Consider the following 25,763-nt stretch of genomic DNA (forward strand, 5'->3'; position numbering starts at 1 on the left):
CTCAAGTTTCATGTTGTTTTTTAAATTATAGTAAAGTACACACAACATGAAGTGATTCCTATCTTTTATCCATACTGAAGGTAATCCATCCTAGCCATTTTTTGTTTGAGTTTTGTTTTTTAGTTGTGGGGCTTGAACTCTGAGCCTGGGTGCCACCCTGAGCTCTTCAGCTCAAGGCTAGCACTCTACCACTTGAGCCACAGTGCCACTTCCAGATCCTAATCATTTTTAAGTGTATAATTGAGTAGAATTAAAGGTATATCCACTTCATTGTCCCATCATTATCACCATTTGCCCAAAGAACTCTTTTCATCTTATGAAGTAAAACTCTATACTTATTAGACAAGATTTTTACCAAGCTCTCATTTTTATTCAAGTATTTATGTTTACTTTTCAGAAGGGGAAAGGCAAGAGTCTTCAGTGTTGTTCGACTCTAAACATCATACTCCAGGACTTCAGCTTTATAGGGCTTCATATGAAAAAAACCTTCCTAAAATGGCTGAAGCTTTGGCTCATGGTGCAGATGTGAACTGGGCTAATTCAGAGGAAAACAAAGCAACACCACTCATTCAGGCTGTATTAGGGGTATGAAGTTTTGAGTTGAAAAATATAAACTCTCATAATACATCTTGAACATGGGTTTTTATTAATATTCTGAGATGGATGATAAAATAAAGAGGATTCTGTGCCTTGTAGTGATTTCTGAGCAACACTTAGTTTTAGCTTTGTGGTAGCAGGGTGGAGGAATAGAACAGAATTCTGATAATAATACTGGTAAAATGAAAATAGAAAGTGTTTGCTAAATCATAAATTGCAAGTAAGTCTTTACCAGGGAATTGTTGTTGGGAAGAAACAGATATGACTTATGATTTCTCTGCTTTTGCTAGGTTGTGTTTTAGGGGCAGAGAAAATAAAAGTGCTATTTAAGTAAAACTACATAATTTGAAAAGTAGAAATGTACTACTGTTTCTTGTTTGCATTTGTACACGGTTTCCTTTCTTTGTCTCTCTTAGGGCTCTTTGGTGACATGCGAGTTCCTCCTACAGAATGGTGCTAATGTGAACCAAAGAGATGTCCAAGGACGAGGACCACTGCACCATGCAACTGTCTTAGGACACACAGGGTAACTTTATTGCTTACATATTTATGTCGTTTTTATTTGAAAAAATATCTCAAAATAAAATTTTTCATTTTCTTAGGTTGAAGTCATTAGGTAGTTTGTAAGAAGATGCAGTCTATGACTTACATTTCATGATGCAATTTTAAATGAAAAAATTTCATTCAGATAAAAGCTACAGTTTCTTCCAGATATGAAAATTACTGTGACTTGTCATTCAGTATATTAGTTTTTGAATTTTGTCTATTTCTGAGATTGTGGTCATTTGGAGAGCTTGAGTGTATATATTTATCCATGTATTTATGCATACATTATCTGTGCACACACAGCTTATTTTAGGAGAATCTTGTAACTTTGGAATTACTAGTTTTTTTCTTGTAGCAGGTAAATTATATAAACTACATTCTTAGTTTGGGAAATAGACATTTTAGCTTCTGGAGCAATATTAATAATTAATAAAGTCATAAAATTAGACTTCTGTTAGACAAACAAAGTAAAAATGTTAACTCTGTACAAAATGTTTGTCATAAGTGATTACTTATTTGGGCAGTTACTAGGGCTTTAACTCAGTGCCAAGTGCTTTCTAGGCAAGTATTCTGTCACTTAAGCCACATCTCCCTCTCTTTTTCCTTAGTTTTTCAGAAATGATCTTGATACTTTTGCCCAGGTTAGCCTCAGACCATGATTGTTCTACCTGTGCTTTCTAAGTAGCTGGGAGGGTCTAGGGATGTGGCTTAGTGGTAGAGTGCTTGCCTAGCATGCATGAAGTCCTGGGTTCGATTCCTCAGTACCACATAAACAGAAAAAGGCAGAAGTGGCGCTGTGGCTCAAGTGGTAGAGTGCTAGCCTTGAGCAAAAGAAGCTCAGGGACAGTGCCCAGATCCAGAGTTCAAGCCCCAAGACTGGCAAAACAACAACAAAACAACAAAAATCCTAAGTAGCTGGGATTAGAGACATGTGCACTGACATTAATAGTATCTTTTATTAGAACTCATTTTCCTTTTTAGCAAAAAGACTCAATTCAATAATGTCCTCAAAACCTTTTTATATTTAAAATAATATTTAACTGATTTTTAAGTGTTTTCTTCTTAAATTGTCATAATTCTTTCCATTATATTTCATATAACCTGTTCACCTATTTTCATCTGTTTTTATTTGTCACTTTAAATTATGAGTACTTGTGGAATATAACAAAACATTCCTACTCTAACTCTTGTATTTTAATTACTAAGGCATTTACATTGCCTTGGGATTTTTTTCACTCCAAAATAATGGCATTGAGTGATCTTTCTTTTGTTTAAATGTCTCAATATCTGTGTATATCTTTTAATGATGCTCATTATAATTTATACTCCTCACTACATTTTATAGCACTAGATTATGTAAGTAAATATGAATGAAGCTACCTTGTAAAATACTGATCATTGAATTTTTAATACTAGAGTCAATGTTCATTAATTATTTGAACGAATGAACCAAGAATTTTTATTGAAAATATTGCTTCTGTAACTTAAGTAGAACTTTTTATGTTTTGGCCATATCTCAAATGTCTTGTTTCCTTACCCAGGCAAGTATGTTTATTCCTAAAGCGAGGTGCCAATCAGCATGCCACGGATGAGGAGGGGAAAGACCCCTTGAGCATAGCTGTGGAAGCGGCCAATGCCGATATTGTAACCTTGTAAGTATCAACATTTTACTTGGTGATTCCCATTCAGTGTGTTTCTTACACAGAGAATTCATTAGAGCTTCACGCATACATGTGAACTTCAAAGTAGTTAATTTACTTTGTGCTTTGTAATTCTATAAGTAAGTCAAATCTTGTAAGTACTTGGAAATACATGATTTGATTTGGTTCGCACAGCAAACGCTATGAAGAAAGTAAAAGTATTTTTTTGTGTGTGTGTGCTGGTCCTGGAGTTTGAACTCAGAACCTGGGCACTGTCCCTAAGCTTTTGTGCTCAAAGCTAGCACTCTACCACTTGAGCAACATTTTTGGTAGCTAAGTCTCATGGACTTTGCTGCCTAGGTTGGCTATGAATTGTGATCCTCAGATCTCACTCAGCCTCCTGAGTAATTAGGATTACAGGTATGATCCACCAGTGCCCAACTAAGAAGGTATCATTTTATTATCTTCATCTTATAGACAGTTTGAGCAATCAGTATTTGAGAAATCAGTAAGTATTTTAGCTAGGACTTGAAATCAAGAACTCTGACAGTATAGCCACTTCTATCATATGGCCTGGCCAGTGGAAACAAAAATCAACACCTTTGTGGAGCAGTTAATTTACTTATTAGTATAGAAAAGGCTGGACGTGTCACTGTGGCTCAAGAGGTAGAATGCTAGCCTTGAGTAAAAGAAGATCAGGAACAGGGCACAGGCCCTGTTCCTGTTTAAGCCCCAGGTCTGGCAAAAAAAGAATTTAAATATTTGAGTAAGATTTTGGTGATACTGGAGTTTGACCTCAGATCTTTGCATTTGCTAGACAGGCTCTCTACCACTTGTGCCATGCTTACTACCCCTTTTCCTCTGGTTATTTTTGATATAAGGTCTCACTTTTTTCATGGGCTGGCCTAGATGACATGCATATATCACTTGGATGACTGTATCTGGGATGACAGGCATGTATCACTATAGCTAGCCTTTTCTCTTGAGACAGGATACCTTGAATTTTTTTGCTCAGGCTGATTTGGAACTGAAACCTTCCTAATTTCAATCTGCTGAGTAGCTAAGATTACTGGTCCAGAAGGCCAGGCAGGCAGTACAAAAAAGAAAAAAAAGAACATTTACCCATTCCAAATGTTGTTTTTAAGTTACTTGTTTTTTAAGGAAAAGGAAAACTTGTCTTCTTAATCCAATACTAAATGTTTTTACCAAGATACGTAAACTAAAACAGATTATATAACCAATATGATAACCTAGCAAAAATCTTGGCAGCCCATGGCCATTTTTATAATATTTATATGTCAAAATAATTCCTAGGCTGGGAATATGGCCTAGTGGCAAGAGTGCCTGCCTCGTATACATGAAACCCTGGGTTCAATTCCTCAGTACCACATATATTGCAAAAAGCCGGAAGTGGTGCTGTGGCTCACGTGGTAGAGTGCTAGCCATGAGCAAAAAGAAGCCAGGGACAGTGCTCAGGCCCTGAGTTTAAGCCCCAGGACTGGCAAACAACAAAACAAAACAAAAAAATAATTCCTAGTAACTACAAGCAACATATGCTGTTCATGTGTTGGCAATTATCTCACCTAAGGTGACAGTGAGCCGGAGTGAAACAACAGGCTATGGCTTCCATGCTGTAGCAGCAGCCTTTACAATGATTGGTAGTTTGATAGTTGCTGTAGGAGCTGCTGAAAGAGTTTTAGGGATCTGAAATACACTTGTTAGAAATCTGTTCTTGAAGTGGTGATGTGGCCAAAGTGGTAGAGCACTAGCCTTGAGCTGAAGAGCTCAGGGACAGCACCCAGGCCCAGATTTCAAGCCCTACTACCGACTGAAAAAAACAAAAAAAACCCCAAACCCCTTTTCTTGCCTTTCTCATGAGACTTGAATGAAGGTGAGATAGTTACTTTGGTCAGCTCAGATTGCTAGGTCTCCTAAGATAAGTTTGTTTCAGTGGCAAATACTTTTGTTTGTTTGTTTGTTTTTTTTGGCCAGTCCTGGGCCTTGGACTCAGGGCCTGAGCACTGTCCCTGGCTTCTTCCCGCTCAAGGCTAGCACTCTGCCACTTGAGCCACAGCGCCGCTTCTGGCCGTTTTCTGTGTATGTGGTGCTGGGGAATCGAACCTAGGGCCTCGTGTATCCGAGGCAGGCACTCTTGCCACTAGGCTATATCCCCAGCCCCAGTGGCAAATACTTTTAAGGGAAAGAAAACTATATTAGAACATGTATTACCTCCTTACATAGTTTATTGGTTTATGGATATTTATATTGTGTAACTTCATCTAAAAGATCCTTTTGTTTGATTTTAGGTTACGTTTAGCAAGAATGAATGAAGAAATGCGGGAATCAGAAGGACTTTATGGACAGCCAGGTCAATATTCCACTAATAACCATACTGAAATGCAGTATAAGAAATGCATTCAGGAATTTATCAGTTTACAGTTGGAAGATTCATAGGTCTTTAGATAAAAAATGTGATAATATAACATTTTATAACCTACTTGTAAATTGTGAATTGTTAGCTATGTACTGTAAATCACACAATTCTTGGGTTCTAATTCCAAGCCTTTAAAAACTCACAACTCTTGTATTACAGTACACGTTGACTTGCTCTCTTTAACTCTGGCTGCTGAGTCCCTGTCTGCTGTACAGATGTCTTCCATATACATTCCAGTGAAGTGAATGGAATGATAGAAGTATTCTTTATATACTCACAGCAGCAAATTAGTTGTTTTCCTCTTTGAAATTCTTTTTAGTTTTCCAGTGAGTATAACTCAATTGTTTTCTTTTTGTTATTCAGGGAATTTCTATAAATTGTGTTCAGGGAAAAAAAAAAGTCACCATGTGTTTGGCATATAAAAAGTCAGTATGGAAAAGAGCAAGAAAAACTGTATTGGTGTTTTGTATTCCAGCTTAACAATGAGTTGAAGATTTAAACTAAAAATCTACCAGTGAGTTTAGAACTCCACAGTGGAAATAGAATTAGTTTAAAAGATTGAAGAAAACATTCTTGTTTTATCTTTCCTCCAAGCAACTGTAAAATATTTGTTGGACAAGTAAAAGTATTTAGAACAATATTTTGTGAACCTGATGTAAAGTCAAGTAGACTTAGTAGAGAAATCTCAACTCACGATCACCTCGTTTCATCTTGAATAATTTTCACATGTAAATCAAGATGTCAAGGAAAGAAAGAAATGTTATTGATTACCTTCTTCTCTTTGAACTCATACTGATTAGATATTCTTCACAAAGAAGAGAATAATTGTTGGATCTCTAGTTCCATGAATTTGAGGATATGAATTACTAAGATATCTGTTTTAAACTCATATGCATATTAGAAAAAATTTAAGAATTCATGACCAAAATACCTAAAGCATGTTCAGTTTCCAATGAGTACATTTGATTATTTTTGGTGCCAGTCCTGGGGCTTGAAATCAGAGCCTGGGCTCTGTCCTTGAGCTTCTTTTGCTGAAGGCTAGCACTCTGCCACTTGAGCCACAGACCACTTCTGGCTTATTCTGTTTATGTGGTACTAAGGAATCGAACCCAGGGGTTCATGCATGCTAGGCAAGCACTCTACCACTAAGCCACATTCCCAGCCTTACATTTGATTTTGTTAAGTTACTTGTAACATGATTTATAAGCTGGCCTGGCAATATCATCTCTTCTTCCCGTTAAATATGTTTTAAAATTTCTGTACTTTATACTATCATCAGCCATGTAATTTAACTACATTAGTATATAACTAATATCCATATGAGGCCATTCTTTACTCATAAAGCTATATTTACTACTTATTTTTGGCCTAATTTAATACAAAAACAAGTATGGACTTAGAGACTAGAGGCACTTCAGCTAGATACTTGTAATCTAGAATGTCCCACTTGAATCCTATGGATCATACATACTACTGACTCGTGATATTCTAAGACCTAAGAGTGCTGATTACAGGTGAAGCTCTGGTGTTAACTCTGGACTTTGCCCATTTGTTTCAAACTTGAATGTTAGAGTTTAAATAAGTTATAATTTTGTAATAGATATACTTCAGTGATAGTATTTCTAGGCCATTTTTTAGGCCTTTGTGTTTAAGCACTTTAAATAAAACTGATCAAAGACATTTGTGAGGTAACTGAACTTCAAGATTTTAAGTTAAACCTAAGTATTTTTTTCCCCTAAAATCTTAAATGTTTTGTCAGCTGCTCTTTCCTTAAGGTACTTGCTGATGGAAGTTCACCCAGCTGATTAGGTCAGTGGTCAACTCTTATCTGGAGTTGGAAGCTTGACAGGACAAAACCTCTAGGTTCTTGCCACTTGTGGCTTGGCCCGAATTGCTTGGGCTGCTTCTGCCAGCATTAGGAGCATTCCAGTGTCTCTTTTCACTGTTGAGTATGTCTTAAGTTTATATGTAAGTGTATGACTTTCTATTCATCAATAGAAAAATAGATTTTATTTTATTGAAAGTTTGAAAAAAAGATACCCATTTTAGAACAAACCTTCCTAGTAGTAAAAACATTTTTAATTCAGAAGTTAAAAATTTTGATCAGTATTCTGCAAATAGTACATCAGGATAAAATGACTTTTTTTTTTACACATATTTGGGGATCATCTTGAAAATACTAGAGTTTCGACTCATTTCAGGGCTTACTATTTAAGGAAGAATAACTTTCATGTTATACAGGTGACATGATGAAATGGCACAGCATTTGCTTGCTTTTCTTTTCCTTTATAGTCTTTGGAGAGGAGTTATGTTTGGTTTGACAGCAGCTCTTTTATTTTTTTCAAACTCTGTTTATCTGTTCATTTTTCTTTTCTCAAACATTGGCTGATTGTTTTATTGGCATCCTTCCTTCTTAGAAAAAATTATCTTAAATTGTGGAAGACTTCAATCTTTTGATTATGAAGAGCTCTGTCATTTAAAAGACTCAGCTATAATTGCTCGGCAATCACAAACTTTTTTCTAGGAAACTATTTCTGAACTTTTATCTAGACCCCTAAGGACCTAGTACTCCTCAATTTTTGCAAGACGATTTTAAAAGCACACAATTTTTTGAAGGGAGAACATGTTCCTCTTTAGCAGTCCCTAGGATTCTCAGAAACCTGAGGGAGAAAGGGAAGTAGCACACCCTGCTCTCCACTGTTGGGAAACTGTTCAGTGGTTCCTAGTTTCTGGCACTGTGACTATTCTTAATGGTTGGCAAGTTCTCAGCCAGTTGAAAATCAACTGGCTTAGGAAGTTCTTCTGGATATGTGAGTGTGTAGCCAATCTAGTTAGCTGTAGATAGAAACTGTTACTGACCAAGAGCTAGCAGGGTAGTCCATATGATCTCCTGGGGGTAAGAGACACATGTTGCTATTCTTTGACCTTGTTACTTTCAAGAGTAAACTCAGTAAACTCTTGAATCACCCTAATTACTGTTGTGATGGATATTCTAAATACCAAAAATGGAATGAGTTTAAAGCATCAGTGTGGAAACAACAGACATTATTTATTGTTATTGTTATGGCTATTACTATTGGCAGTACTGGAGTTTAAACTCAGGGCTTTGCACTTGCTAGACAGGTGCTCTATCACTTGAGCCACTCCCCTAGGTCCCTTTTGCCTTTTTAGTTATTTTTCCAATTGGGTCTCATGTTTTTGCCTGGGGCTGGCCTCAAACTGTAATCCTCTTACCTATATTTCCCTCATAACTGAGATTACAGGTGTGTACAACCATGCCTGACTTGTTGGTTAAGATGGGGATCTTACTACTTTTTGCCTGGGCTGACCTCAAACTCCCAATCTTAGCCTCCTAAATAGCTGGAATTATAGGTGTGCACCACCACACCTACATTTAAAAAACTCAGAAATGACCAGATACAGCGAAAAGCTAACTTTTCTGAAGGGAAAAAAATGTGGTTCAGTGATTTAAAGAACATGCTTAGTTTAGCATTACAAATATTGAATGATTAGTTGTTTTCATTTGTAATAGACTGTGAGTGTACTTCTGGAAGCATTCTAGGACCGTATATTCTGGGTTTTGTTTATGTGTTCTAGTGTAGACAAGTTGTATTTGCCTTGGGAAATATTCTAAGTGATTAAAATTCTACTTAAATTTTTAATAATCACATTGAACTTCAATTTGTATGAGTTGTAGTAATTACCTTAGTCCTTACTGTTTTGTTTTGTAGCATTTGGTTTTGACAAAATATTTTGAGATTTAAGAAAGGTAGCATATTAACAATGCATTAATTAATGTTTTGTTAGAAAATGAATGTTAACAAAAAGTTATGTGTATGAAGACAAAAACTTCTTTTCTTTGTGTATCCTTTTTAAACATACCCAGTTAGTGAAAGCAGTGATTATTACAGCACCAACACTTTGCTTTAAGGAGCATTTATTAATTCAGTGAGTGAAAGGTCTTAAAATTTGTTTTGCATGGTACAATGGACCTACTAAAATGTACTTGTGGACTAGATAATACATGATTTAAAACAAACCTAGAAAACCATAAAAACTCACAGCTTGTTCTACAAAATATGCATTGCTGACTGTAGAAGCCATATATTGCCATTGTACTGGTGTCACACTTGAGAATGTTCATCTGGTGCTATCTGTGAACTACTTGGCATTGACGTCTGCTAGAACCTTTTTCCTGTTTCTTCTGAATGTATAATGTGTGCCTTTTAAGTTACTTTTCGTGTTGATTGGTAAAATTAGTGTGGTATTTTTGTATTATAATCTGCACTTTAAACTTTCCTGGAAAGTAAAATTCTAGATTATCTAGTTTAAATAGTATTTAAAATATTTCTAATGTTTACAATAAATATTTTACATACTTTAATTCAACAACTAAAATAAGTAAAATTTAAAAATCTTTTGTATGGTTTAATTGCTATTTAATGTTGATCTTTTCTCACTTTTGTTTTGTATCATTTAAAATGTCTAAAAGTGGGCATAGTTTGTAGCTTGTCTTAGTGTGGAAGTACCCTTAAGAAGTTCTGAGCATTACTGGGTTGTTGTAATTGGGTTGTTGTACCAGTTGTTCCAGTAGGTCAGCCTTTAGTTTCATTTCCTACTAATGATGTACTTTAACTCTAGCTCTTATTCTCAACCAGTCTGTTAACATTCTCTTCTTCTTTTTTCTAACTAATTATTTCAGGTCATGATTAAATTTTCAGGGCTAAATGAAAACTGTATAGGGGTTTAAAATTGCTTTTTATGTCAACTAAATATTAAAAGGACTAAATATTAAACATATTAAACATTTTTATTAAAATTCTTGGGTTGTGTTGGTAGGCCTTTTTACTAGATTTCTCTCCCTTTCCCCAACAACCTTCTCTTTCTAGCTTTTGGTATAGCATTGATTGCCTTAGCAATCTCACTTTGTAAACATAATACAACTTAATGCAGTGACAGCAACTGTAGCATGAGTTTGCTATTGATGGATGCAAGGTATCTTATGGGAAATAATTATAAACCATGTTGCAACAATAATCATTTAAATTAGTGTTTTGTGCCCAAAATCTTGAGAACAGGATTATGCCAGTGTCCATATAAAGCTAATGTTTAGCAGAAAGCATTCATGATGAATGATTCATCTTGAAAATAAGAATTCTTTGTTTGAGGGATTCGTTGGTATGTGTGTATATATATAGTTTCTCATAGTAAGATTAACTATTCAATCTGCTATGCTTCTATCGCTGCATCTGTATAAGAATATTTACCTGTGTCCATATGTTTATTTTTAACAGATGTTGTTTATTCCCATATATTCATAGCTTTCTTGTTTATATGACCCTATAGTACACAGCAAGCTATAATAGTGTTAAACTTTGATTTAATAGTAGTTTTCTAGGCTTTGTTATTTTATAAGCTTAGTAAACAGTGGGGTAGGCATATTCATCATAAGCACTAATGTTTAAGGAATTACTGAATTCAAACTTCTTACAAATAAATGATAGTATTATAGTAGAAAGCTATTTCCTCCTGATTATATTTTCTCTTGTTAATAACTTGCATCCATCAGAAACATTAATGTTTAGTTTTGGTCATTTGTTTTGGCCTTTATAAAATATTTATTTATAAGGAATGTCTTATTTACCTTATTTAGAACAACTTTTATTTCTCATATGTTAATAAATGTCTTTCTTTGCATTGCTTTGAACACTTGCATCTCTGCTCTTTTCTAACTTTGAGCTTTCCTCTGTGGCTGCATCTGAGGTGCTTTTTTTCAGGTATAGTTTTTCTTTTCATTATATATTCTTCTTGCATTTGTATCTAGTTGCAGTTGTTTTCTTCCAAAAATGCTCATGTGGACAAACATTTTAATATAATGAATTATAAAGCAGAGTCATAAGAATGAATGCTGTTTTTACTAATATTCTAATTGTATATATTTTAAAACTGTCCTTTTACTTTCATACAGGTGATGAAACTTACCAGGACATTTTTCGTGACTTTTCACAAATGGCATCCAATAATCCAGAGAAACTAAATCGTTTTCAGCAAGATTCACAGAAATTCTGAAATTTTTAAGAGGAAAATTTGATGAATTCCTAATGTATACAGCCTAAAATTCATAATTTTTTTTACTGCTTTAAATCTGCTTACTTAATTTTGGTAGATATTGAAATTTTTAGGAAAGGTACACATTTGTCGATATTTTTAAAAATTAAAACATACACCTCATTGTTAGAAGAGGGGATTACTTTACAACTTCTTTTTTTCTTAAGCCTGTTTTATAGGTAAAATTTGAACCTAGGTTTAGGTCATTTCTAGATTACAAGATTAAGAGGTTAGCATCTTCTTTTGCCAGTAGGTGATAGCCTTGATGTTTCTTCCTTGTACACCATTCCTGGGATTATTCAGTCAAGCATGTCTTCATCATGTGGGAGCCAGTTATCCTTCTGCCTCAGGAATACAGCTTTTCCTTAGCTTCCTGATGATTTCTGGTGGTTTGGAAATTGATGTACTGGGTAATCCAGCTACCATGCACACAATGTATTACTTAATTAGAACTAGAAAGTATCTTTGACCCATTGCTCAGAAATGACATTGTACTTCTTAGGCTATTCAATGGGTATGTGTGTGTATGTATATACACAGGCACACACACACATATATATATATTTGACATGTATATGTATGTATATACATACACATACATACATACATACATACATACATACATACATATCATGGCCGTGCAAATAGACCAAGTTCAGTATTTTAATTTACTGCATGTTTATGAAGCAAAGAACTCTTGGATTATGTTTGTTTGCTTCTTTCCCTTGTTTTGGGGCTTGAACTCAGGGCCTGGGCAATGTTCCTGAGCTTTTTAGCTCAAGGCTAGCACTCTACCACTTGAGCCATAGTAGCTCCACTTCCAGCTTTTTATTTTATTTTATTTTTTGGTGGCTAGTTGGAGATAAGTCTCAAGGATTTTTCTCCTTACACTGTCTTCAAACCTTGGACCAGATCTCAGCCTCCTGAGTTGTCACTAATATTATAGGTGCGAGACACCAGTATTCAACTTTCATGATTGGTTTTTAACACCAAAAAAATCACAGTTTAGAAGTTGTAGTTCTTCATTGTTGGGGATGACTTCCTAAAACCTTTATGAATTAATATCAATGTAATAAGACTGTTTCAAAGGTTACTTGCATGTTGGAAATTATGCTGTCATCAAAATTATACTTGAAATTTGTCTTTGTAAGATACACTTTTTTTTTTTTTTTTTTGCTTTTGCTTCTGGTGAAAGAAAAATCTCTTTATACAGGAGAAAAAAAGCTCTTTTTTTTCTTGCTTTATGCGAAAATGTAAAGCAGTAAATTCCTTTAAAATTTTTTCTATATCTATCTTGTATTCTATTCACACTTTTATCACCTGTATAGCTTTAAAACTTGATTACATGAACCATAGACCCTCAAATTACAGGATATGAATATACTTATTTTTCATGTACATGCTATAAATCAGTCTGATTCCATCTTTGATTGATATGCCTCCTTGAGAGAGTAGAATTCTTTCCTAATTTTGACTATAGTTCAGTTTATCTTCTTCTAGGAATTATGTGCAAGTAATATTATTGATAATCAGTTTCTAAATTAAAGGCCTTTAAACTTGGAAAAAATTTTATTTAGTCAGATAATAAATTTTGTAATATTCACTTTCTCCCCATAAGTAGTCTTTGATTAAACATCAAATCAGAATCTAAGCAGGAAGTATGAGGAAATAAATTCACATCACAGAAAATCTTCCATAATTTAGCCCAATTGCAAGCATATAATAATGCTTGTTTACTAATAGTCACTATATGCTAGATAATGATAAAAAAAATGCATTTTGAATTGTCTCCGAGGAAATACTAGTTGTTAGAGCATTAAATCTTAAATCTTTCCAGTTCCACCTTGGAATCACAGATCACAGAGACTCATCAGTACTATGCCTAAAGGGGAAAACCTGATTTGTAACATTTTCATTAGAGTGTACTCTGAAATTAATTGTCCTAAAAGCTCAAAGAAGAGAGGTAGGTTAAATAAAGCAAGAAAGGAAAGGTGGGAAGGAAAAAGAAAGCCTCCCTTTCCCTCTGTAGTGTCTATTCTGTTTATAATCCTAGACTTGACTTCTGAAACTCCTGACCTTTGATCATGTGGAGGTGTTTCCCCTTGTATTGGTCTTAGTGTTGGTGAGACCTGAGGGCACTTCCTGCCTACACAATGACCTCCAGTGATCCCAGTCAGCTTTGTCAAGGTGGTGTTTTCTTATTAAGTAACATCTACTTAATTGCTGGAGATGTATTTAAATTGATTGTTGAATGTCCTCAGAGAAAGCTACATCTTTAATAGTTCAGGGAGATAGGTAACAAAAATAGATTTTTGGGACTTGATTTCTTGAATGTGCTAATAAGCCCCTTATCTAGATTAAATTTGGCAGAAAAGATAGAAGTAAACAGCACAACTTTCATAGTTACAAGGCAGGTTGATTCTTAGGTAAAATTTGCTGTGTTAACTAATAGTTGTTTTTTTTTTTTTTTTGCGCCAATTCTGGGCCTTGGACTCAGGGCCTGAGCACTGTCCCTGGCTTCTTTTTGCTCAAGGTGCACTCTGCCACTTGAGCCACAGCGCCACTTCTGGCTGTTTTCCATATATGTGGTGCTGGGGAATCGAACCCCAGGCTTCATGTATATGAGGCAAGCACTCTTGCCACTAGGTCATCCCCTTTCCAGCCCCGACTAATAGTTTTTATACAGTAACAAATATGAGTTTTCTGCTGTGAAGTGTATATGGGAAGTTATGTACAAACAATGCTAAGCATACTCTAGGGTCTTAGTCTGAGTGATTGTTCTTTATTTTCTGTTCATTACTAATCTACTGATAAGAGTTTCTGATTCTTTATATTCTGTTATCTCATTGTCATTAGCTCACTACTTAAAAATTGTATTAATATCAAAATACCATACAAGCATTATGAAGAGTTCATACATTGCTATTTCATTTTATAGCCAGTTTAAAGGTAATTGAGTAGTTACTTGCAGTGTTTCATTGCAACATTACATTTTCAATATTCCTGAAGCGAATTACTTCTACTATAGTCCTTAGAAATCCAGAAATTTCCAGGGATTTACTATATTACATTGTGCCTGACTTAGACTGGTCTTCATTATAGGTTTGAGTGAGCTTTGTTGTTTTTCTTTCCCAAACATATACAGACTTACAATGTGTACTTGATTTCTTCATAAATGCATTAAAAATTTTAGACCTTCAAAATTTGAATGACTTACATTTGTAATAGTAATGTTAGTGGTATTTTAAAATACAATTTTATGCATTTTAAGTATGTTCATAACAATCCAAATTGAGTTTAAAACTAAACTTGCTACATTTTGAATAATCAGACATTCCCAGATTACTCTTACATTGTCATATTTACTCTTCTATGATTGTAATTTTGACTGTGAACATGAGTTGGAAATATGATACATTTTTATAGAATTATGTGTCCAGAATGACCTTAGAATTGCATTGTAGTGGAAAGAGCACTGGACTCTTTATTCTCTTTTTTGGAGTCAGGGCTCCTCACAGATTGACTAGATGAAAGTTTGAAGGCATCCTTTTGTGTATGTTTTGCTCCTTGCAGATGTATTACCTTATCTCCTGAATCTCACAGTAGGACTTCTAAGGTCTTCATTTATGAGTTTCCATGTGGTCTGCTATTTGATTCTGGCTTGCCCTTCATGTTTTATAGAGGTAGTCATTTGGTTTGCTGGTTGTTGGCAGAACTCAGTTCTGATTGACTCCAAGTCACAGGCACTTTACTTGTACCATGAAATGATCCGAAATCATTGTACAGCATCAGCTTTCCCTTGTGTTTGATTACAGAGACTCCAAATATTCTGGAGAATCTGAACGCAAGGTTTGAAGGGACAGGTTGGGATTTTAAGACATCAAAATGTAGGTCATTTTACGTTTTTGCAAAAGCAACAATAAAAGCAAACTATTTTAAAGGTAATTTAAATCCCCCATTTATCAGTTGCTTGATATTTTCAAATGAAAACTAAAGGGGGCTTGGATTCTGTTTGGCTGAATCCTGACATCCGTAAAGACGGTTTTATGGACATCCTTTTCTGTTTACAAATAAAGCAGATTAAATATAATTTGTCTGCATTAACCTTTTTACTGTCATATTGTATAGATCTTTCTTATTTCTTCATTCCTGTTTTGGGTATTAATTTTAAACGGAAAGCTTGCAAATTATAAACATCATTGGCATCATGTATTTTACACAGAGACTAAAGGTTAACTTCTGGAAGTAATGAACTACTTTTCTATATATGTTTACGTGTGCTTTGTGGTATTTCTGGACCATTCCAGTTAAAAACAGTGTGTAATATTTCTTGCTACCTGAGAAGGTGTCTTTTAAAGAATGTATAACCAACACTCCATTTACTTTTTGTTAGTATGTAGATTTGTATCTAATTCATGAATGTAGTTTTACTCTAGCTTGTCATTGTAAATGGAACAAAGTACATTATCATTATAGTTATTCCAAAATGTACATTATGTAAGAATTGTAAATACTATACTTGATTACTTTGTATGCTGATAAATTACCATAATAATTCAATAAAAATATCACCTCTGGCATTGTTTTCTGCTGAGAATTTCTACTTTATTGTCAATTACTTTGTAGGCATGCCTGTTAAATCTACCTTTCCAACCCTTCCAAATCAATATATGTTCATTCTGTTTGTTGATTAGTTCAGTCAAGATGGTCATGTTGATTTCTTAGTATTTTCTTTTTGATCAGAGAGTTCTTATGCTCCTTAATTCCTCCACTACCAAAATGTTAATCTGTGTGTGTGTATGTGTGTGTGTGTGTGTGTGTGTGTGTGTGTTGGTGTGCCCTTTAATTTTTTCTTACTATGTCTGATCTGTCTGTCCCTAACCTAGGCAACACATAACACATCCTCTTCATAAACCAATGAAAACATGTTTCTATCTGCACTGGAATTGAAGGAATGGAGAACTTAAACCAGATCTTGAAGTGAATCATCTGCTTTTATTTATCTTTAAAAGTTGGTTAGTGTCCATGGCGCATGCTATAATCCTAGCTACTTAGGAGACAAATCAGAAATTCTCACTTCTGGAGCTAGCCCAAGCCAACAGTTCTGAGAGACTTACCTCCAGTCAACCAGCAAAAAGTCAGAAGTAGGGGTGTGGCTTAAGTGGTAGAAGACTTCAGTCCATTCTTCAGCCGTAACTGGAAAATGCTGAGCAAGAGCTAGAGGCTCCCAGTTCTAAGTCCCAGTATGGGTGCACACACCCAAAGTTAATTGAAAGCAAGACTAGAGGCATGGGTAGAGTGCTGCTTAGCCAGAAACTCAGTTTTGGATAAGGCAATAAAACCGAACAATTGGCCATAAAGAAAAGCAAATCAATTCGATCTCCCTGTGCTGTCCAAAAAGTGACCAAGTAGCTATTTAATTAAAATTAAACAATAGTTTCTCAATCATAGAGCCCCATTTTGAGATTTCAGTAGTCAATGAAAGTCTTACATTAAGACAGGGCGGAGGAGCTGGGAATATGGCTTAGTGGTAGAGTGCATGAAGCCTTGAGCTTGTTTCCTCAGCACCACATAAACAGAAAAGGCCAGAAGTGGCGCTGTGGCTCAAGCGGCAGAGTGTTAGCCTTTAGCAAAAAGAAGCCAGGGTCAGTGCTCAGGCCGAGTCCAAGGCCCAGAACTGACAAAAAAAAAAAAAAAAAAAAAGGGGACCATGGACCATCACCACAGGTAGTTCTGTTGCATGACACTCTTGGAGAATTTACCACTTGGTATCGAAATCCTGGTAATTTAGGTATAGACTACATGGACACAACAGGACCAGACTGCTTTGTCACCTACTACTTTTACTACGTACATGGGATGATTAAAAAAAATGATGAAAAATTTCAAAAGTAGAGGATAACTTCAATTCCATAGACTCATTACCAACATTGTTATATTTAAACTGCCTGCTTTTCCTAGGGGTTTTCTTTTTCTTTTTTTTTTTTTTTTGTGCCAGTCCTGGGCCTTGGACTCAGGGCCTGAGCACTGTCCCTGGCTTCCTTTTTGCTCAAGGCTAGCACTCTGCCACTTGAGCCACAGCACCACTTCTGGTCGTTTTCTGTATATGTGGTGCTGGGGAATCGAACCCAGGGCCTCACGTATACGAGGCAAGCTCTCTTGCCACTAGGCCATATCCCCAGCCCCCCTAGGGGTTTTCTTAATCTAATCTCCGACACTTCTTTAAAAAAATCATTGTGAATGTCTAAAATGATATATTTTCGGTGGCACTAGGGCTTGAACTCAGAGCCTTCTTACTTGCTAGGCATATGTGCTGTCACTTCAGCCACATCTCCAACCTCTATAAGGATTCCATAGTAAACTATACAGTTTCACAGGGTGCCGGTGGCTCACGCCTGTAATGTTAGTTACTCAGGAGGCTGAGATCTGAGGATTATAGTTCAAAGTCAACCCAGACAGGAAACTCCATGAGACTCTTCAATTAACCACAAAAAAATTCTAGAGTGGAGCTGAAACTCAAATGCTAGAGTGCTAGTCGAGCAAAAAAGCTCAGGAACAGTGCCCAGGACCTGAGTTCAAGTCCCAGAATCAGCACCCTAACCTCCCTTCTCCCCCCATAAAAACAAACAATCATTATTCATGTTTTTCCAGCTGTTTCAAGTATGATTTTCAAAACTACACTTTGTATCAGAATGCATGTAAATACCATTAGTTTTAACTGGCCAGTGTGTGTCAAGTTGCTAAAACTATAGCTTTTCATTTATTTTTATAAAGATTTCCTCTTGGTGTTTGTTAAAATACATCATTTTTTCTCATTAAAATTTTTTTTATTGAGGTAACACATTTGTAGTATGGGGTAATTTCCTTGTGATATTACTGTTCATGAATATAATTGTGTGTGTATGCGCACGCGCAATGCGTGCTCTGGGGCTTGAACTCAGGACCTCAAGCTCTTGAGTGGCGCTTTCTGCTCATGGGTAACACATTACCATTTGAGCCACACCTTCACTAATAGGTTTGGCTTGCTAGTTCAAGATTCGAATCTGGAAGATTTGCCTGCCCTATCTGGCTTCAAATAGATCCTCAGGTCACAGTGTCCTGAGCAGATAGGGTTACAGGCATGAGCCAACTATTGAATCACTTAACCACTTTATTGATGATTATTTAATTCTAGTTTCTCTTTTTGTTATCATAAACCCAGATCTTACAGCTAAATATTTTAGTACATTCTTAGTTATTTCACTAGTATGAATTCCTAGAAGTGAAAAATGCTATTTTGATGAGTGGGTATATTTTCTGGGCTCATTGAATATATTAGACATTGTATGGTAAAGGAGGTAAGTTTAGTTGAAAAAAAAAAAGTAGGTAATATTCCTATTCTCTTGGAGGGAGTTTTTCCTTCTTGCAAGGGAGCAAGAAGGGCTTGATAGTGTGAGTGGTCCTCATGGAATGGTTCAAAATCTAGACATTGGATAGATGGGAGGTGTTTAGTGACCATTTTTGTAGTTATAAACCAAGATCTGAACGTTTACTATGAGGCTTAATATTTATAAATATTCTAGAAAAGTTACAGTGGCTAACCTGTTTTCTTATATTTTGAATATAAATGTATATATGTATTGCATACCCCCGTGTGTGTGCATGTGTGATAGTGGGAGCGGTCCCTGACAAAGGATCAAATGAGTACCTAACAGTGGCAATTCAGTTTAGGGGTTTAGCCTTTCCCCCACTTCATGGTAGTTATATATGTTGAGCTTGTTGCACAGGTCTGTTTCATAGGTCTGGTGTTTTCAGAAGTGTTGCTTCATTTGAAAAGAATGAGTTAAACATAAAAACGTGGTCCTGAGAAAGGTGAGGTCCACCTACACTTTGGAAAATAGTGGCATGGTCTCCTAAACTGGCTGATAGGTCCATTTGTACACATTGGTTCATGCATTTTCACCTCTACCTCTTTCAAACATCCAGACTGCGTGTTCAGGTTTTCTTCAGAACTCTTGGTGTATCATCAATTCTTGGAAGACTGAAGTTAGTGACTTTGTATTAGCTGGCTGCCAGTGTCTGACTAGCTATGTGACTTTAGCAAGTTAACCCAGCGTGATTCTATTGGGAATTTGTAAAACTCCCTAATAGGTTAGATTCTTTTTTACTTTATTGTTACTATTATTTTTTGGTGGTGCTGGGTTTTGAACTCAGAGCCTTATTTGGTAGGGAAGACCTCTGCTATTTGAGCCACCTTTCTGCTCTGGTTATTTTTGAAATAGCACCTCATGTTTTGCCTAGGTTTCTCGACCTCAGTCTTCCAATTCATCTTCCTGCCTAGGTCTTCTAGGCCGGCCCAGAACTGTGATCTGCCTTTGAGTGATCAGCCACGGGAGTAACTAGGAATACAGGCATTAGCCACCAACCCTGTCTTAGGCTTTTTATCATGTTGAAGAAACCTGATTCATATTCACACACACACACACACACACACAAATGATACCACAATCTTGAGTAAAACAACTCAGGCACTCTCTGATCACGACATTTGGGGTAGCAGGGTCCCTCAGATTACCTCTGGTCTGTGCAGAGGTGCCAAGTACATGGGTGGTTAGGAGGCCATTTCCACTCCAAGCGTCATTTTAGCAGGAAATGGAAAGGAGCTTTCTAGTTTAAATTCCTTAACCACAGTTAGTTTCCAAGAGGTGAATGAGCGGGAAAGAGGGCAATAAACCCTTCCAAAAAATGAGAAAGTACAGATTAAGAATTTTCCCGTGTCTTTTTGTCCAGTATCTCTTTTTTGCTAGCCCAAAGTCCTGAGTTGGGGTATCTCAGTTTCTTCAAGGATCAGCTTCACCGTCCAGTGTCTCGTCCTCACAGACGCAGAGCTGGCTACCCTTCCCCGGGCCTGGTTTCAGCCCACACCATCTGCGTGGGGCTGCAGGACCTCGCGTGGGCCCTGGGGTTCTCCTGGATTCTGGCTCTAGGACCCCGCGGCCACCGGGCCCGCGCAGGCCCCGCCTCCTGAGCATCCGTGCCCCTGATTGGTTTCCGGCAGCGCCGCCCCGCCCCCACCATGGCCGCCTCCTGGCGCCAGTGCTAGGTGGCCCGGAGAGTGCGTCTCCGAGGGCTTCCCGGTCGCTGGGCCGGGACTTGGGGCGCATGAGCCTCCTCCGGGGCGCGCCCTCATGCCCTCGGGCCATGGCGCGCCTGGGCGCCGTGCGCTCCCACTACTGCGCCCTGCTGCTGGCCGCGGCGCTGGCCGTCTGTGCCTTCTACTACCTGGGCTCGGGCCGGGAGACCTTCTCGAGCGCCACCAAGAGGCTGAAGGAGGCCCGCGCCGGGGTCCCCGCCGCGCCCTCGCCGCCCGCGCTGGAGCCCGCCAGGGGGTCTCTGGCGCCGCCTCCGGGGGCCAAGGCCAAGAGCCTGGAGAGCGGCGGGGCTGGCCCGGTGGATTATCACCTCCTGATGATGTTCACCAAGGCAGAGCACAACGCCGCGCTGCAGGCCAAGGCCCGCGTCGCGCTGCGCTCGCTGCTGCGCCTCGCCAAGTTCGAGGCGCACGAGGTGCTTAACCTGCACTTTGTGAGCGAGGAGGCCAGCCGCGAGGTGGCCAAAGCTCTGCTGCGGGAGCTCCTGCCGCCAGCCGCCGGCTTTAAGTGCAAGGTGAGCCAGGGTCGCAGCAGTGGGCCCCCGGTGGATGGCCCACACGCGTTCTCCTGCAGTCTGGGCTTGCTCCTGTCAGGGAATGGGGAGGGACTTCCCTGCGCTGCCTGATTATCAGCCTGTGGCCCAGGCTGCCTGTCTACCTGTCTGGTCCCAAACAGTCATTCGATGGAGGCCTGGGCTGGGGGTGTGTCCCAGAGCCAGAGGCGCCCAGCTGCAGAAGTGAGGCCGCAGGGATTGCTTATGGCTTGGCATCACACTGCCCTCCTGGAGAACCAGCACACTAGCACTGTGCAAGCCTTTCGGAGTTCAGCTGCCATGCCCTCGGAATCTACACCTCTTTTTATGTTCTTTCGCTTCTCAGAGTGGAAGTGGTCATTTGAAGGCATCAGTTGTCATCCGAGCAACATCTAGACGGTCTTGGTGAGGCTTCTGGAAGTGTCCAAGTTGCACTGGCATCTCGCAGTTGTATTTCAGGGTTTTCAGTCGGATTTAGGCAAATGCAGTGTGGACCATCTCATATCCTCTCCAGTGATTCTTTGCTCCCAGCCTCCAAGGGTCATGAACTCAGAGAAGCTGTGGTTCTTCCTAGTGAGGAAGAGAAAGTTCTAAGAGCTACAGATACCATCTAGGGAAAGCTCACTTGTCTTGCAGGCTGGATCAGGCAATGCCCACTTCTCCAATCCTTTCTCTTCACTGCCTGGATCTGCTTGTTGAAGATTGCCCCAGCGAAACTTGCCCTAGCAAGTTTTGACCTAATGGTTGTACAGGGTGGTCCAAATTCTCCTCTCTCTCTCTCTCTCTCTCTCTCTCTCTCTCTCTCTCTCTCTCTCTCTCTCTCTCTCTCTGGAAGAGCAGTGAGGCCAAAGCAGTTACTCAGAGGACCTGAGAGCCTGATGACCAAGGGGAGTTCCCCCCAGAATCATGCTGGACTCAGGGGACTGTGGTGGCCATTTGTGGCCCTAGATCAGTAAGCAAGGGCTCCCTCCTGTAGCCACAAAACTCCAGGTCTTGGATCTGGGGCCTTCTATAGTATGAAATTCCTTCCCTTATGGGCTCATTTGTCCTGTGTAGGGGACATATCTTGAATGCTGTGGGGGGAGGGATGTATCAAGTTCTGTTTTCTTGGTGGGGCTGTGTTGTGAGCCTGTCATGCATCTCTAGCTGTGTCTTGCCTATTGTGTCTATTTCTTGGTTTGTTTTTGAAATACTGTTATAGCACAGAGTCTCCTCCTACATCATCTTACTGAGTTCTGGAATTATAGGTATATACCACCATGCCCAGCCAACTTGTGTCCCATCTGTACTTTCTACCCAAGACAACCCCCCTTCTTCTTGGGTCCTCACTCTTTTTTTTTTCCCCCTTTGACAATACTGAGTATTTGGAACCTCATGCTTTCAAGCTAGGCACTCTGACATTCAAGCTATTCCTCCAGCCCCTTTTTGCATTGATTATTTTCCAGGTAGCGTCTCACTGTTTTATGACTGTATTGGCCTTGTCTTTGGATTTCCTTGTGCTTCCCTGAGATGCTGGGGATGACAAAGTGCTCATTTCATTGTGCTTCTCCCATCTCTGCCTCCCACGTCACTAGGATTATATGTTGAGCCACCACACCTGAGGTTTCAGCCATTCTTTACCCAGTTTTTACTTCCCCTGAGAATCTTCCTACCTCCTGGGCACAGTCTGTGCCCAACCCTGGGTAGCTGTCCATTCCCGACATCTGGGCCAGGATTTCATGCTCTTGGAGGCCAAGAATCCAGGATCTGGAGTTGGGCTCCCTGTAGCTTCACTGGCATTGGAACCATTTTAGGAACCCCCAGCTGAATGGTATGACCTCCTCTTCTTCCTTCTGGTACCTCTCTGGTGCTGTGGTTGTATCACATCATGCCACCTGACCTTATCTACGGTGCTTCGCCCATAGTTGGCAACAGAAATAATGGCCCAGGTGTGGGACCGGCCTCAGGACCAGGCTCTTGTCTTGAGGTATGTGTTTCCTGGTCTTACTTCCCCTTCATGGTTCAGTTCTGACTGCCACAGCCCTCAGACAAGGCTTGCAAATGAAACCGCCACCTTCTCTGTTGAGGCCTGAGAGGTGAGGATCAGGGTAAAGATTCTAACTAGCTACAGGACAGTGGGCAGGTAAGGGTTAATTGGTCCTGGGATCACATTGTACCTGTTGCTTATGGATTTATCTTTTGTGAATCTGTTTTCTGTTTGTGACTCAAGGTATTATTTTTCCCTTTAAATGTATAAATCTAAAAGACTTGCTTCAATGTGTGATTTAACTCGATTAGATTTGGTAAGCTTCTCTCAATTTGAAGTCCTACTTCATATTTGTCCTTCCCTCCTCCAGGAATTCTACCCACCCCCCATCTTAAACTCTTGTCCTGCTTCAGCTCAAGTGGGTTTCCTTGTTAAACTTTTGTGGAGCTCTCATTCCACACTTTTACAGCCCTGAGTGTTTTTTCTTTTTACATGTATCACAGTGTATTTAGTTATTTGTCTCTCTTGCTAGTCTATAAACTTCTTAAGGACACTGATTGACTTTCTTAAGGACATCCCTTCAGTGCCATGCTCCCAGCCCTTAGCAGGCTGTCTTACATGTGTGAGTATGTTTTGTAGAGAGAATTATGTTTTTCATTGTGATGATTAGGAAGGAAACTAGAAATCATCAACAGCAGAGATCTTCAGGAGCATATATAGCAGGTGAGGAAACTTGCCAAGGCTGCCTGGAGACTTACTGACCTAGTTGGGACTGGCCCAGCATTCAGGCCAATGTTCTTCCCTTTGTGCTTCATTTCCCTTGGAAGGAGCACCTCTGGCTTATAAAGTCCAGAGGACAGTTTATTTACAAGGAAGATGAACTTGTAGTCAGTGGACTTGGGAGAGGCAGGTAAATGGAGAGCCACTGATTTCCCTTCAGGGAAGGCAGAAGAGAGGCAGGGACTTCCAAAACTCCCCCATCAAGTAAATTTCCCCTCTTAAGGAAGAGTTGATGGATATGGCGTGGGAGGGCATGTAAGGAGTGTGTTGGTTTGGTAGAGCATTCACCAAATTGAAACCCAGAGTAACAGAAGTGGAAGTGCTCTTTCTCCCCACTACAGCACAGTCCCAGACCAGCTCCTGAGACATAAGAGGTTCTTAGTAAGTACTGCTAGTAGACCCCTAGCAATAGTGGATTAAGGTGAAGCTATCCTGGAGTAGATCTCTGTGGGCCACATACTGCCATCACAGCTCAGCTGTCAGGTGCCTGAGGCTGCACACTCCTGGACAAGTTAGGAAAGGTGGCAACACGTGCTTCTCGCTTAAGGGTAGTTGCTGGATCTAGGGGGCAGCCTGTGCCAAGAAGGCACTAGGGTTGGCAAATGTTAGAGCTCGGCAGGTATGGTGGGGGATTCTCTAATTCCTTTTATTGCTAGAGCTCGGGTGGGGTAGAGAGCATCAGCAAGGCCCTGGGTTTGATTCTGAAAACAATCAACCTCCCCTAAAATTGCTGAGTGGCCTCATGAGGCTTGAGAAAAGCCTGAAGGTGATTACCTTGATTGGCTGTCTTCATAGGTGACATTAGGACTCCAGACAATGCTTTGGCTGCCCCAGCAGCAGGCCTATTGCACCCAGTGAAGTCTTTGGCTACAAGTAGATGGGCAGAGTAATGTGTCCTGAACTGAGAGGCTTTTTGAGAGATGAGGCTGGCATTGTATGCCATTTGAAAACAGTGTGTTTTACCAAGTAGACTTAAGAGGGACACTCTTTTAAGGTAATTACCTTTTGATTTTTACAATTGAAGAAAGATCATTCACATACCATAAAATTTAACCATTTAAAATATGAAATTCAGTGATTATTTATTTATTTAGGACAGTCCTAGGGCTTGAACTCAGGGCCTGAGCACTGTCCCTGGCTTCTTTTTGCTCAGGGCTAGCACTCTACCACTTGAGCTACAGTGCCACTTCTGGCCTTTTCTATATATGTGGTGCTGAGGAATCGAACCCGGGGCTTCATGTATATGAGGCAAGCACTCTTGCCACTAGGCCGTATTCCTAGCCGAAATTCAGTGATTTTTTAAAAAGCATATTCATAAGATTATACAACCATGACTACTGCTGGTTCTGTCCAGGAGATATGGGGGCAATGGGTGAAGACTTGCCCATGCAGTATCATTTCATAAAGAGGAATGATACAGAAATGGCTAAACTGAAGAGGTCTCCCCTATCCTTTACCCTAATTAGGTCAGATTGCCCTGGGGCTAACTTTAGGGAACAGGTCTAAAGAGCACATTCCAAGATAAAGGATGTGGGACCTTAGGTTATAGATAAGGAGTACCACATAGGAAGATAAGGACCCTTAGGCCCTCATTACTGTCTTTTGACAGGATTATTGCCAAAGGTCAAGTACTCAGCCTAAGCAATCTCTAGGCCAGCAGTTTTCTACAGGCATCATTCATTCTCCATGCATTCATTCCTAGTCCACTGATTCTACAACATTTTTGTCATTTCAAAATGTGTTTTTACAAGAAAAAAAAATTACTTCCAAGAGCCGGGAATGTGGCTTAGTGGTAGAGTCCTTGCCTAGCATGCATGAAGCCTTGGGTTCGATTCCTCAGTACCACATAAACAGAAAAAGCTGGAAGTGGCTCAAGTGGTAGAGTGGTAGCCTTGAGCCAAAAGCAGCTCAGGGACAGTGCCTAGACCCTAAATTCAAGCCCTAGGACTGGCAAAACAAAACAAAACATTACTTCTACTCTCTTGAGCCTGAAAGATTTTGAACCATCTTGGGAAACATGCATTTCTGA

The 25,763-nt window shown here is 39.1% G+C and overlaps 2 protein-coding genes across 3 annotated transcripts in view; both read left to right on the plus strand.

Moving 5' to 3' along the window:
- Acap2 (ArfGAP with coiled-coil, ankyrin repeat and PH domains 2) overlaps positions 1-11,896 on the plus strand; it is a 115,581-nt gene extending 103,685 nt beyond the window's left edge. For both annotated transcript variants that reach the window (XM_048346907.1, XM_048346908.1), the window contains 5 exons: positions 398-585; positions 1,014-1,123; positions 2,685-2,795; positions 5,090-5,151; positions 11,186-11,896. In XM_048346907.1, coding sequence (XP_048202864.1) covers positions 398-585; positions 1,014-1,123; positions 2,685-2,795; positions 5,090-5,151; positions 11,186-11,286 — 572 coding nt within the window. In that variant the 3' untranslated portion in view covers positions 11,287-11,896. The remainder of the gene's footprint in view (positions 1-397; positions 586-1,013; positions 1,124-2,684; positions 2,796-5,089; positions 5,152-11,185) is intronic.
- An 8,492-nt stretch (positions 11,897-20,388) lies between these two features.
- Positions 20,389-25,763, plus strand: part of Xxylt1 (xyloside xylosyltransferase 1) — a 148,165-nt gene continuing 142,790 nt past the window's right edge. The window contains exon 1 of the mRNA XM_048346909.1: positions 20,389-20,970. Coding sequence (XP_048202866.1) covers positions 20,467-20,970 — 504 coding nt within the window. The 5' untranslated portion in view covers positions 20,389-20,466. The remainder of the gene's footprint in view (positions 20,971-25,763) is intronic.

This window comes from Perognathus longimembris, chromosome 5 (genome assembly GCF_023159225.1).
Source record: "Perognathus longimembris pacificus isolate PPM17 chromosome 5, ASM2315922v1, whole genome shotgun sequence".
In the NCBI taxonomy this organism is placed as follows: Eukaryota; Metazoa; Chordata; class Mammalia; order Rodentia; family Heteromyidae; genus Perognathus; species Perognathus longimembris.